Source organism: Globicephala melas, chromosome 3, assembly GCF_963455315.2.
Source record: "Globicephala melas chromosome 3, mGloMel1.2, whole genome shotgun sequence".
Taxonomy (NCBI): domain Eukaryota; kingdom Metazoa; phylum Chordata; class Mammalia; order Artiodactyla; family Delphinidae; genus Globicephala; species Globicephala melas.
The window spans coordinates 51,547,386-51,562,937 of NC_083316.1; the positions used below are offsets into that span (position 1 = coordinate 51,547,386).

Genomic DNA, 15,552 nt, shown 5'->3' on the forward strand with positions numbered 1-15,552 from the left:
TTCACTAGAATGTTGGAGGCAAAAACTTTATATGAGCAATTTTAGGGAAAAATGAGAAGAGGAATTAGATATGGTAAGTATTTTTGTTTTTGTTTTTTCAAGATAGGAGAAATAACAGCATGTTTGTATGGTTATGGAAAAACCCAGAAGAGAAGATGTTGAAAAAATCATCCACATGTTTATGAATAAACAAGGATTAGGATAGGCATAGGGTTGGAGAGCGTAAGAGTGAGGAATAGTGTGGGAGTGTGGGTAATAGTCTGATGATATGAAATTAAAAGCTGTGGTTTTTAGATAGGAGGAAGGAAAAATTATCTGGGAGGAGTAATAAGATATAAAGAAGATAGTCAATTCACTTCCAGGCCCAGTCTTTCAAGAGCTAAGGGAGAAAATACATGTCCTTAACTTTAGAGGCCTGCAGAGGAAGCAGTATCTTCAGAGGAGAGCCAGTTTCCATTAGAACAAGAAGGTGAAGGGAAGAAAAATTCAGAGATGTCAGGATGTAAGGGATTTTGCTGATGATGGACCACGAGCTTCTGAGGGCACAGAAGAGTTTCAGTGGTTGGGCAGGGATGAGAAACAGAAGAAGGGATATGCAGAGATTTATGGAATTGGATGGCAAGAGATGAGGAGTGACATGGAATTCTGGGACTTCTTGCCACGGCAAACATAAAATGGAATAAAGATTAATCCTTGTTTCTTGAACTCAAGAAAGATAACGGTGGCAAAGCTGTGAGTGTTGGGGAGCCAGGGAAGTTCAGGGTGCGTGTCTCTCTCTCTTGACTCCTACTGGGGGAGAGTGTATTTGCTTCTAGTGCTGGAGCTTTCTCTTGATTCTTAAAGGAATTGATGGACTTGAGGCTGGTTCCATTCAGTTTCAAAAATTCATGTGACCCTCACGCACATGGATTTCTGATCAAATAGTTCACAATTTAAAAAATTTCCCTGCTCTAGGGGAAATGTAAGCTAATTTTTCATAGCAGAGTTTGGTTTTACTTACATCTGTATTGCAGGAGCGATACCGTTTCCTTTCCCCAAGGCAATATTTTCCACCTCCTGAAGGTCTGCAAACACATTTTGTTTAACATGTGAATATAATATGTCTAACCACATAAACAGTATATATATTGCTTGATGAAAACATATTAACATTTACTTTAAGAAAATAAAAAATCTGACGTTTTATTAGTTATTAAAATAATAATCATGCTGGCGTTAGCAATAATGATTATGGTTGCTGAACAAAAAATTAAGGCAATCTACCATGAGTAACTTTATAAGGCTCTTAATTGTGATGATATACATTCTTAAGAAAATGTAATTAAATCAATGTATTTTCTAATTATCATAGTAAACAGGTATTCAGCTCAACACAATGAGTTTAAAAATCATTTATAATGAAAAGCCATTTGAATCATATTTAACAAAACACATAATCTGATACTATATGTTCATCAAGTAGAAAATGGAAAGTTTGTGTTTTTTTCCAGACTGGAAATAAGGAAAGGACACAAAATAACTCCCTGGAAATAGCTTCAGCTCAAAGTTTTTAATTCAGAAATAAATTTCTATCTCAATTCAAATATTACATGAAGTTTTAAAAACTTCAGTTTCAAAAAATTAAATCTAAATCTAAGATAGGCTTACATTATATAGATACTTTATATTACATTCAAATTAGGATGTTAAATATGTGTTATACATAAATTAATTTTTGGAGTCTTTAACATTAGAGAAAGTCATATGCTATTATTTGGACATGCAATTTTTGAATGGAAAAAACTAACTTGTTCTTTTAAAAGAGGTCCAAGTCATTCTCTTAAGTATTTGGGTATATTATTTATTATCATAGGGTTTTATACTTTTGATTATTAAATTACAGTAGCCTGCAGTTGAACTTAGGTTAACTATTCTGCACTTGTTTTAAAAAGATCAAGTCTCAATTATAATTTTGGCCCACTGGTATCAATGAGATAATTAAAGTTACACTTTGAATATATTTTGAATGCTAGTGAATGCTGACTTTAAGCAAGGGAAAGAAATGGCCTAGCTTGAACCAGCTGGGAGAAATGTGTTGGTCAGACAAAAACAAGGTAGTGGGGACGGTGGTGGCAATGCTGTTTTATGAGTGGGTGACAGCTCTGTTTAGCAGGATGGTAATAATAGAAAGTGGGAGAATGAAAACACAGAACTAATACAAAGGGAAACAATTTCAAGCTAAAAAGAATAAAAGAGAAGAAAAGAGACATTTAGAGAGAGGAACCAAAGACAGGTATCCTGAGTTAAAATGAGAAAAAATAAACAATAAAAATAGACCATCTTCTACTCCAGCAGGGGGAAAAAAGCAGAAGTGATATTATAACACCATTCTGCACCAAATAATTGTCAGGAAAGAAGGTCCTCAACCTGAGCTCTAGAAAGAAATGGGAGCACTAGACATGAAGCAGCTAAGGAGCAGTTTAGTCTCCAGGAGGACACGCAAGACCAACTAAAGGAATCATCCACCTGCAATGGGCACTGGTGGAAGGGAGAAGCAATACAGCTAGCAAGAAATACTGATGGTGCTGGCTTTATGCCAGGGGGACTCCGGCTGGAGAAAAAGAGTGGTGGGAGAGGAGCAGTCTGACCTACATAAAACAATCGTGAGGAGAAAAGTGGATGCAGCTCCGGAAGGTGATTAATGGGGGCATGTGAATGGAAACTATTTTAACACATGGGCAGTATTCTTTTCATTGTGATTTGTGATGCGAATCAAGGCATTTCAACCCTCAAAGTGCTCTCATTGGTCCTTTTAATACTAATGTAGCAGTAATAATTTTATGTGACATGTGAAAAGACCTTATGCTTCCTGGGAATAATGGTACTGTAGCTAAGACAAGACCTGGATTCATCCATAATTCAGTAGTTTTTGGAGGAGGAAATCTATCTGATTATTACTAGATTAAAAGTCTGGCTATATCTGGGATAGATACACAATGCTTTTCTTTTTTCTTTTTCTTTTATTTTTAGTTACATAGTAAGGTGAAAAGAAGAAAAAGAAAGTCTGTCTAACAAGGCTCCTCCACTTTCCAGTGCCTATTGCTTGTTCTGAAGACAAGCACTTGGCTCACTAGTGAAACGTTTTTACAGATAACATGTGAAACCACAGCTTTGAATCATTTCCAACTGTGTCTTTTTGTTGGCTCCGGCTTACTTTAGCTACTTACGCTGGACTGTCACAGTGTCTTAGGGATGAGGAGACGCCTCCCCCGCAGGTCCTGCTGCACTCTCCCCATAGTGACCAGGGACCCCAGCCCCCATCTATGCTCTGGGGCCAAGTGCCAAAAGGAACACAATCTCCCTGATAACACCACTGCAAGATTTCACAGAAAACAGAGAATTAGCTTTTAGGCAGATAGAGCTATCAGGATAGAAATAAATACATAAGGGTCAGGCATTAGCATTCTCCCAATAGATAACAGACTGAGAGTTCTTTAACTGTGTTTAGACATTGGTAAAGGTGCATGTGATTTGCAAATTATCTTTAGCTAGGCAATGATTTATAAATCTCTAACAAGTACCAGGAGTCTAAAAAACTTGACTTTACTTCTTTTTTCCTTATTTCTTCTCCTCCAGACTTTTAGTGTTTCTCATTATAGAGACCTCAAAACTCTTTTTTAGATATTTTAGTATTAAAACATTTTTTTCTTTATATTCCACTATTATTAGACTCATGGAATGATAACGCAATATGGAAAGTTCCCCAGTAAGGAATTTTTATGATGGTAATTGCTTTTTCTTTAAAAAAAAAAAAAAGGCCGGTTGAGGCTACAATAGTAAAAGAATGTGTTGTGGCATTTCATCTACATGACTGCTGCAGACATAATAAAAGCAATGCCAAGACACTAGGGACAGGGTACAAAAAAACCCTTATACACAGTGACTAGCCATGTGTATAGTCCCTGCATGAACATGTGTACTGGAATTCTTCTCAGCTTTACTCTCTGCAATAAACCACACATACTGCACATAAGTAGAAAGTCAGGAATAATTTATCGAGATGCAGACATCGCATAATCAGCTCATAACTCTAATATGATAAATCTAATTTGCAGAATTGGTAAAAATGATTTTTTTTTTAAACCAAGCATTAGGCTAGGCTTTTATTGGTGCATTTTTCTGAGTTATCAAAATTTGATGAACCATACTGATGCTATGAAAGTCATTTGTTTATATGAATAACAATAGGGAACATTATTAGAGTTGAGTAACTGTCAGCAATGTTAGATTGTTAAATAAAAATTCAACCATTATATTAAAATGTAAAGGGATTATGACATGTGATGCTTTGAAAGTAATCAGTTTATTATATTAATTCTGCATATCCAGAATTCTTTTACTTTCACCATTTGTACTACTACCACTCTAGACCAAACTAGCAAATAGATCAGCTTGTTATCTGGTCCCCCTGCCTCACTTTCTTCTATGTATAATCAACCTATTCTCCAGCGAGCTATCAGAGAGCTCTTTTAAAAACATATTATGGCATTATGTCACTTTTTGGCTTAAAAGACTGTGGTGGTTTCCTCCTTCCCTTAACTCTGGTCAACGGTGGCCTTTGTGACCTAGCCTCTGCCTCCTTCTCCAGCCTTATTCTCTTTCTGGTACAGAATGTTCCAGACACACTGGCCTTATTTCTTTTCCTCCATACACTAAACCTGTTCTCTCCTCAGGGCATTTGCATTTGCTGGTCCTCCTGGGAATAATCTTCAGATTCCTTATATTGTCTTCTCATCGTTTGGTCTCAGGTCAGGTGTCACTCAATCAGAGAGGTCTTTCCTTGATCACTCTTATTCTGAAGTGGTTGTACTTCACTATCCCTTCCACCCTCCCCTCCCCCTACTCCAGGATGTATAGAGATTACATCCTCCTGTTTTAGCCCCCTCTTACACCTACTTTAAATCACCCTATTTATTTCTCAGATTACTTCCTTATTATTTTTATTGTCTCCTCTCCTTAGTATGTAAAAGCCTTGAGAGCCAAATGTGGCTGTTCAAATTTAAATTAATTAAAATTAAAAAGTCAGTTCCTTAGACCCACTAGCTACATTTCTAGGGCTCCCATAGCCACATGTGGCCTAGCGGCTATGATGTTGGACAGAGCAGATACAGAACATTTCTATCATCACAGAATGTTCTAATTGGAAATGTTGAATGTCTAGAACAGTGCCTAGAATGTAGTGGATATGCAACAAAACTATTGAATGAATGAATACACTAAATTATAGAATCCTGTGTCCTGTTTTGGTTACTACATTTCAGGAAGGAACTGGAGATACTGGAGGGTAAAGATAGTCATATTCATCTTTGCTTCCCTGGTAGTTGGCACTCAGAGAATATTACAGTAGTTGTAACAACATAAAGGACTTCTTAAGAAAAGTGCTAAGCAATTAGGCAAGAGGAAGTCAAAATTTGGTTGGCTATAAGACCAAACATTCTGACCCTAAATCTAATAAATATTAAAGTAGGACATTAAAAAAGATTACAAGTTTTGGGCAACAAAAATTACCATGAAGAAAAAGAAAATCATCTGTCCAAAATGATGAAGCAGAGGTAGTTGGCTGAACTGATAATACAGTACCAACTCTGGGAGCAGGGCTGCTAATAATGTACATGTGAGAGGGAGAATGTTCCAGCTGCCAGCTTATGATTTACCTAACTGATCTTGAAGACCAACCATGTGCATAATGATATACCAATTGCGTTAGATTTTCATCTATATAAAAGTCACAACAGTGGACCAAATAATCTCCAGTTTTACATTTTTGTTATTACAAGTAGCTATGTGTAAGAATATTTATGCCTGCACCTATGAGAGTAACTGAGCAATGTAGTATTTACCAGCAATTACTGTCTTTTCCTGTGGTTTCAATTAATGACACTTAATACTAAAAAATTCCAAATCTTAAAATTTGCCTATTTTCTTCAAGTTGGAAACTTAGCATTACTGATTTCAAATAACAATAAAATTTGATTTTACATTTATTTTACATAATCACAGAGCTGTACTTAAAGCTCAAAGAGGCTTTAGAATTCATGTGGTCTAAGCACTTCATTTTTTCACATGAGGAAAGCAGAACCTGAAGGAGGTTGACTTGCCCAAGGTCACTTACTGGCAGAAAAGGATTAGCTGTCCAAATACACACAAAAAACAAGTGGAAAAAAAATCAATTGGATGTGCAGGATTACATATTTGAAGACATTAAAGAATACATTAGTATATTTTACTGAACTGTTTTTACTACCTAAAATACAAAATAACACTAGAGATTTTTTAAAAAACCCACTTAGCTGCAAGTATACAACCACATGTTATTTCATACCTCCTTGAGTATTCTTATAATTAGTAGAGGAAAAAACTCTCAGTTTTTGCATTTTTCAGGAGACAAAATTGTGAAGGTCACAAAAACACTGAAAGATGTAGATTCTAAAGTATTTAATAATATTGTTTTACATGTGTCCTAGATGCACACAAAATGTAGCACAGGGAAAGAACTCACATAAATTCTCTTGTTTTCCTTTTAAAACTTATTCTGAAGGTAAAAGATAAATACAAATATTCAGTTTGTAAAATGTTGCTCAGTTCTTACCATTAGTTAATATCTACAGAGCAGTAGTATTCTATAAGTGGTTTGCTAAAACCTTTTACTGCATAAATTTATGCTATTGATTATATCTATTCCATAGAGTTATAATAGACAATTATATCAGAAAGTTAAATAACATAGATTAATGGGTAAAGAATGAAGAATTCATAATAGTAAGTATCAGTCATTTAGCAGCTGACAAGAGACTAGTGTCTAGTTTAACAACTAATTAACAACTCAGTCTGTGTGGGGATGACTTCAGTCTGTGGGTATCCTGTGTTACAAACTTGAGTTCTCATTCTAGCAATATCTTTCTTTGGTCCAGAGCAAGTCATTTGTTTCTTTTCTTTAGTTTCCCTGACTACAAAATGGGGACTAACTTTAGTTTTTGATTATAATATGATTTGGATTAGGATGACTACAGAAATTAGTTCTATACAGACATACCCTCAAGTTAAAAATCTATCAAACAACTTGTTTAATTTTGCTCTCTAGCAAAATGTTCTTTTGTGCTTTCCCCTCACCTTGTGTTTATAGGAAAGGATCTCCTTGGAATTTTTGCTACTTCTCCTTCTGGTAGTATTAAGTATCTTGATATAGTACATGATTTTAAGAGAAGAAACTTATTTAACTTAATAAGTTTTTTTAGAAACCTATAGGGAACTTCAGGTGAATCCAGTTATTTGAGCTAATTTTCTAGATGACTATATTAACCAATATATACTAAGATTTTAATGTAAGTCATAATTAATATAATTGGATTACACCAAATAAAGTAGATTCAAGTATAAAATCCTACAAGCACATTAAAGGTGAGAATTTTGAGTTTTGTATTTTCTATTTTTACCCTTTTTTTTAAATCTAAAGGTGCCAAACTGTAAAAGCTCTATTTCCATAGGCATAGAATTTTACTTCATGTCTTAAACTAGAAGAGTTCAATATTCAGATGGAAACTAGTTTTTAATCTTTATGCCCAAGGGTTATATCCAATCTAGTGATTTTGGACTATTCTAAATATCAGTCATATTACTATAGCCTAAATGATCCAGATAAATTGGATAAATCTGGCTTTCTTTTTGCTAATTCAGGTGTGTTTAACCAGATTCAGAAAGGTGAAAGAAGTGAAACTATCGCATTCAAAAATAAAAATTCATATTGCCCATTCTTGCTTTTCACATTCCTTCTAAATAAAAGAAATATGTCTTTAAAACTATCTAGAAAGATGATATATTCTAGTGAAACACTTATTTTCTTAAGAAACACTTATTAATCATTAAACAACATCTCTTTCTGTTAGGCCACTGAATTTCATGATCTCCATCAGGGGATTGTCTTAAGCAAGATATATTATAAATCAAAAAATCTAACTTTGAAAATTTGTCAGAATTCTATAAAGGAAAATTTCAAAATGAGTATATATACAGTATTTTTAAATAATTTTTTAAAACTAGATATATTTTAGGATGTGATTATGGTAGATCTTGTACCACAGCCAGCACTGGGTCTAGGCAGCATCTGGAATAAGATACCTCTAAGGAAATCCTAAGATTTTAAAGGAAGTGATATTGGTGATTCAATATAGAACATTCTTCCTAAATCAGAAAAGCTGAGAGTTGGAGCACAGTGCTATTAAAAGCCTTATCTTTCTGCTCTGCAGGTGCGGGAATGCTAAAGTTTATTTCAGCCGAAATTCTAAATCAGAACTTGTCATCCCATACTATTTAAATTTCTAGAGCAACTGGAAGAGTCATTCTTTCTTCACTTCTTGTGTTTATAGTTTGGGACTCAGTCGAAACATTTTACATTCTACTTTAAATGAATTAAGATCTAAGGCTGCAAATGTCCTATTATATATCCAGTGCTTTAGAAGGGCATGTAATAATCCTATTCTAATCCAGCCCCGTGTTTCCCATGCAAAAATATTAGGAATCAATGTCATGTATATGTAAGCCCAAATGCTGGGTTATGTCTCTAATTGGGGCTTGTAGAATCATTAAATCAATCTCTTGGCAATAAACCAAGTATTTGAAACCTTCTTTGTGGTCACCATCAGAGCTTGGACTGGGTTTTGATTATCCTTAATATCCCGTCCAGTAATAATGCCAACACTGCTCTCAGAGTTTTTATAGTGTAGATCTTTGTTTACCATTTCATCAAATATGGCATCCCTCCGATTTCTGTCCAAAGGGCTATTGTTGATGCCATGTCTAAGAAAAGTTCTTTTGGCTGAAAGTTATATTGATTGATTTGTAGAAGCGTGACCCATGGACACACAGTACCAGCACACTGTCTGGGCTCATCAAATTTCCTCCTTTGGTTAATGCTACTGTCCCTGAGCACATCCATTCAGACCATATGGTTCTTATTCAGTCCTTGAATGGCTTATTCAGGCAAACATCCAATGGCTGTAATAGCGATGTCAGACCCCCCAGGACTCACGCAAAGATCAGTTTTTAATTTTTTGGCCATATTTCTTACTCCATCTGCTAAATGTGCATGGAACAGTTCCCATACTTACATGGAACATTTGTGGAACTGCGCCCCCGGGCAAAGATCCCATATCTTTTGCAGCCAGAGTTTGACGAGATCATTGTGGATCCAGTCCTCTGGATATGTCTATGCTATCACTTGAGCCATATTTCTCCCCTCCCCCCAACCTTTTAAAAAAAGATTTATTCAAAAAGCTATGAGCAGCTTTGGTTTTATCCTGCTGGCTAGACAGGATGTAGGTTCTTTCTTGTTCCTTCTGATGAGAGTAGTTTTGAAATTCAGAGTTAAGATCAGAGGTCGTGGATATACCATTCATGCTTCTGAGACACACAAATTCATGCTTATAGTCTGTTATGCTCATTACTGCCAGTTAAGACAGTCTGGCAAAGAATTTTCTGCCCACCATCATCTAAGGCTGGCACATAATAATGAAAAGTAATGATGATGCTCTAGTAATATAAATTAACACCATCCCTCTGAGGAAGGCAACAAAAAGCTCACTGAGATATTATCTCATTCCATCCTCACAATATCTCTATGAAATATGTAAAAATAGATTTTCTCTCATTTTAAAGTGGAGATTCATTATTTTGCCAATTTTAACACTATCATATATTCTTAGCTCAACGTTCTGTCTGGGTGCCTTTTTTATCGTGATTCCAGAGGTAACAAACTGTTACAGGTAAACAAATGAAAAATACACTTAGTAATAAAGGGTAAAACATATTGTTAACCCATCTCAGGCTCAGTGACTCACTATTCCTGTGACAATGAAAATCTGCTTTTTATTCTACACAATTTCCCACCTGAAAGTAAAGTATAATCAGAGGCAGTATAGAGGGGGTAAAGTTTTCCTCTTTGGAATCAGAAAGACCCAGGCTGGAATCTCAGCTCTACTATTAAATTGCTATGTAATCCTAGGCTTTCAAGTCTCACTTTCTTCATCTGTAAAATGGAGTTAAAACAGTACCCACCTTATAGGATTTTTGTCAGTGGTAAACAGAACAAATATGTGCCCGGCATAGTGTAAGTATAAAACTATTCATTATCATCGGACTTCCCTGGTGGCGCAGTGGTTAAGAGTCTGCCTGCCAATGCAGGGGACACGGGTCTGAGCCCTGGTCCAGGAAGATCCTACATTCCACGGAGCAACTAAGCCCATGTGCCACAACTACTGAGCCTGCTGCTCTGGAGCCCACAAGCCACAACTACTGAGCCTGTGTGCCACAACTACTGAATCCCACGTGCCTAGAGCCCATGCTCCGCAACAAGAGAAGCCACTGCAATGAGAAGTCCGCGCACCGCAATGAAGAGTATCTCCCACTTGCCTCAACAGAGAAAGCCTGTGCGCAGCAACGAAGACCCAACGCAGCCAAAAATAAATAAATAAAATAAATAAATTTAATAAAAAATAAAACTATTCATTATATTATCATCATTATTACTGATAATGTCAACTATTTATAGATGGCAAGAACACAGACTAGCCACACAAAGTTGACCAGACCAACAGAAAATTTCACTTTAATTTTGTCATTAAGTGTTTGCATGATTGTTTTGGTTTGAGTCAAAATTCTGGGCTCTTGTTTAAGATCCAAATAGGTATAGCCTTAAGAGGAAAATCCGCATTTGTCAACAGTAAACATGCTTCTCTCTTAAGGAAAAAAGCAGCAACAACGAAAATTCATGAATAGATAACACGGCATATGCAGTTAGTTAAAAAATAAGTTAAAAATAATGAAGTGCTCAGCTCACATGAATAGTTCTTTATATTCTTTTTCCCTTAAAAATGTAAGTTGATCTAGTTCTTTGAAAGCCTTTTTATAAATTCAAAGTTAATGATAGGGATATTTTGAGTGTCTTCTCCTAGTACTCTGTCCTTTTTCTTTCTAGGAGTCTGCATGTGTATTTGTTATTTTCATTCATTCATTCATTTAAAAACCTCCTAGTCCTATCCTGAATCTGTCTACAGACCTTCCATGCCTCTGGAAGAATGGCTAAGATTTGTTTCGTAAATTAATTTGAGATGATGAAATCCAATGTATCGCCTTTACGAAACTACACTCTAATGTTGTGAATATTAATGACCTCTTGGTATACAAACTTTGCTACGCTTCCAAGTTCTTAAATAGATTTTCATGGAGCCCAAGTTGCTGTGCCAAGATATGCTGGAAGCTGACAAGATTCTAAGGACAGGGTAAGGAGGCAGCCAAGGGGTTCTTTTAACCCGAGCTTTTCCATTTTTTTCAAATGTATATGTCAGGATTATGTAGAATGCATTTGAATAAACGGTTTAAGGATCAAAAAGTTGACAACCATTAGCCTAGATTAAGAAAGTGAATCTTTAGAAATCAAATACATTTCTGCCCCATTTTCTTCACGTTTTCTTGTCTGTGCTTATTCTTATTTATGCTTAGAAGTAATTACATTTCCCTTCTATTCGCTTATCTAAATTTAAATTCAATACTGTCAGCTTTGATATTATTTTGAGCATTTTCTAAATAGCCTTCAAAATTGTAATTGGCATGTAAATGTCATCTCTGTCAAATATATGCACATAAGCTGTAAGATATGACATTCCAGAGCCCTGCTATTAAGCACAAATGTTAAGATATTAAATACGTGTTTACCATAAAGATGATTGAGTTGAGTTCTGTGTTCTCAGATAGCCACTACTTGTTGTTTACCTATTTAGAGTGATTATATAGTTTATACAATGCTTTCAGGAGAGCTCTGAGGTTTAAAAGAATGAGTTCTTTGTGCTTTGGGTTAAACAATAAAGTAAAATAAAAAGATCCATCAGGCCTAGTAATAGTATTATTACAGGCAAATAGAAACAGTGGCTGATTGGTATAGATCACAATAATAATAATCAATCAGTGGCAAATAAAGAACCAGATTCTCACTGTGACTTTCCCCTTATAGTTGTGTATTTCTTCGAAGTACAGATTGATGTAAATTGCTACTTGTAAAAAAAAAAAAAAATTGCTACTTGTCGTTGACAAGAATTGTTGGTTCCAAAATAAACCCAGATTGTTGTTTCAAGAATGCAGTTCCTAATATTTTCTATTACATCTATGAAAAAAAGCAAGGAATTCTTGGTAGTGTGTGAAGGTCTCTGTATTTTTATTGGCTACTTATAAAAGTTTCAAAAAAAGATCCTTAATCTTTAAAAAATGACCCTATCAATTCATACATTTAGGATAATTTACCAACATTTCCAAACTCAGCATGGAAAAGCCATCAACATGGCACTAGGTCATGGGTCCCGAATGAAGCCGTCAGCAAGGATTAATAAACTGTGACAGCTGCCCAAAAGCTTTCATTCTTTTTATTTAAACGTCAGATTGCAAGCTGAAATTCAGTGTAATCTTTTTTGAAACTAGCCCAACTAACATGGAAGAAGTCAGAACTGAGAACAGATGACAGTGTCGTTATTGTTGTAAATTCAGGCCATAGCAATAAATTTTAGAATCCACATATATAGCAATTCCTAAAGAATTTCAGGAATAGGCTAAAATATTCTTATCTGTTTGAACATTTCTTAATAATTATAGTTTTTGAAAACTAGGCTGATGAAACTGAAAATTATTTAGCAACAATTTCTATGCTCAATAAATTAACTATTCTTCTACTACTAGATCTTTCTCTCACATTGCAATTCAAAAGTGACTCATTAGACCATAGTTATAAAATCTACTTTAGGATCACATAATTTTCTTGGATACTGTCGGAAAAAAAACAGACATATGACTAAACAGACTCTATTAAATAAGATTGTTGTTGAACGTTTTTGTGCAAATATAACTCAAACGTATACATATAGAAAGGTGAAACTGACCCAGAAAATGCTCACTATACTTTCCTAAACAATGCATATTTGCAGATATCAAGATAATTCATTAGGCTAGGAATTTATTATTTTCTCAAGCACATTTTAATTAGTATGCATTATTCCCTAGTGGTTGAATATCAACACCAGAAATTTATCAGTTTAGTCTACATGTTAAATAGCTAATGAATCATTTGAGCTTACCCCCTTTTCAATATTCCCAGTTTGACAGAGTGTTCCCTCAGCTGCGGGAATACTGTTGGTGACACAGCGGTTGCTTTTGCTGAGACACCAGAGCTCTCTACACACTTCCTAGGAAAGAAGGCAAAAGCAAGTTGATCAGAAGTAGAGACTAAAATCATGTCCACTCTTTTATAAAAATACCCATAGTATATAAGCAATACTAAGCATTACTTGTCTCTTGCTGTTGTTGAAGCATCATAGATGAGGATTTTGGAGGTGGTCCTTCTGGAAGGTAGGTTACTCGTTTCACAAAATCATTTTAATATTTGTCTTTATGATTCTTATTTCAGTGGATAAAGTATATCTTAGTTTTTAATACTGATTAGAATCTTTGTAAAATAATGTGCAGAAATTTCATTAATAGAGAAGAGTAGTGAGAAAGAATGAATATGTAGAAAGGAAATATATGTTTATTACTCCCCAAAATATACAATAGCACAAACTTTCCAATTACTAATAGAGTGGCCAAGTAGGTGATTTCCTAGTCCTACTGAAATATTCAAATAAAGTGTATTTTTTAAAAAGAGAGAAAGAGAGACACTACGGGAATGGACAGGAAGTGATTTATAAAATTCATAAATGCCTAAAGAACAATCTAGCAATGTTATTTTTAGTTCATCAATGTAGCCCACTTTCATGAAAGGGAAATTTGGTTTTGAACAAATGCTGCTATTTATGTGCCATTTCCATAACTGATATATTTCAGATGTTATTTGGCGCTGTTTTGTCTTCTTTATTATGATTTCTCATTATCCCACCTCACCATGGGAGAATTACACTTATTGTAATGTTGGCAATATAAAATACCTCATTTTGTTCACACTTATATTAATCTATCAGATTTTAAAATAAGCTGTCCAACATATCCCAAAGTAAAGTCTTTGAACAGCCAAAACACAGATTGCTTTGAAGAAAATACTCAAATTTTTCAGTTTATTGTTATATATGATTGTCGACTAGCATCATTACTGATATTAAAGGTTTTTAATTTAAACTGGAACCATTAAGTAAAAAATACATATTTGCAATAAAAATATATTAATCTTTTTTTTTTTTTTTGCGGTACGCGGGCCTCTCACTGCTGTGGCCTCTCCCGCTGCGGAGCACAGGCTCCGGATGCACAGGCTCAGCAGCTATGGCTCACGGACCCAGCCGCTCCACAGCATGTGGGATCTTCCTGGACCAGGGCATAAACCCGTGTCCCCTGCATCGGCAGGCGGACTCTCAACCACTGCGCCACCAGGGAAGCGCAAAATATATTGATCTTGAATGTAAAGACACATTTATATATAACATTCATTCTATTGCTATTATTCCCCAACTGCCCTTTTATTCTCAAAACATAATTGTAAGAACTTATGCCACACATCACAAGAAAAAAGTCTGTAACTGTGTATTGTGATAGGTATTAACTAGATTTATTGTTGTGATCATTTTGCAATATATACAAATATTGAATAATTATGTTGTAAACTGAAACTAACATTATGTTATTTGTCAATTATATCTTAATTACAAATTTTAAAAAGAATTTATGTCACATAAACACAATTCAGAAATACAGCGGTAACACTGAATTCACTGGTTAACCATTACTACAAATGGAGATGCCTCACAGAGTATAGCAAAAGGAAAGAATCTATTTGGGCCCCTCTTTAGGGTGCTCCACTCCACCAGGCAGAGAAAGAGACATAAAATTTATATTAGACTTTTAAAATACTTTTCAAAATTTATATATCATATCTAATTTATTCATCTGCTTTAAATTCCATGTGGAGAACTACTGAGCTAGAATAAAGTTAAAACATCAGAAAAGAAAAACATGTGCTGTGGATCATAATATAAAGATAAAACTTTCCTGTTCTTACAGTCCAAGGTATTACAAATTCTTTCTTTCAAAGCTTCAGTTTCTGTTTAAAGAGAATGTTATTTATACTACTTTATTCTTCCTTTTCTATAGGAGATGGTTTCTTACTATATGTTCCTAAATATATTCTCTTAGTTTATTTTAAAAGCAGTAGGATTACCATTTTATGCTCTTAAAATATGATCCCATGTATCAAAAATATTCATATTCAAAGAGAAATATGTTCACAAAAACAGAGACGCATTGCTAGCACAATGTATTAGGAAATTGCTAACAAAATTATCCATAATCCTGGACCATCCTCTTGATATTTTATGATTACTTTAGACAGAAGTAAAAGAAGCCTAAAGTTTCTTTAGACAGAACTATGCAATGAAAATTCTATCATTGAAAAGGACAGTATTCATAGAACCTATTAGGAAAACACACTATTTAGTCAAGTTATAGAAACTCTATTTTCCAAAAATGCCTTGAAAATCTCTACCCAAAATGGCA

At 34.7% G+C, this 15,552-nt stretch overlaps 1 protein-coding gene across 1 annotated transcript in view; it reads right to left on the reverse strand.

The window, feature by feature from the left end:
* ADAMTS6 (ADAM metallopeptidase with thrombospondin type 1 motif 6) overlaps positions 1-15,552 on the reverse strand; it is a 273,337-nt gene that overhangs the window by 88,566 nt on the left and 169,219 nt on the right. Inside the window, exons 12-14 of the mRNA XM_030844206.3 lie at positions 13,152-13,259; positions 3,207-3,352; positions 1,001-1,064 (exon numbers count right to left, since the gene is read on the reverse strand). Of these exons, the coding sequence (XP_030700066.2) occupies positions 1,001-1,064; positions 3,207-3,352; positions 13,152-13,259 (318 nt within the window). The remainder of the gene's footprint in view (positions 1-1,000; positions 1,065-3,206; positions 3,353-13,151; positions 13,260-15,552) is intronic.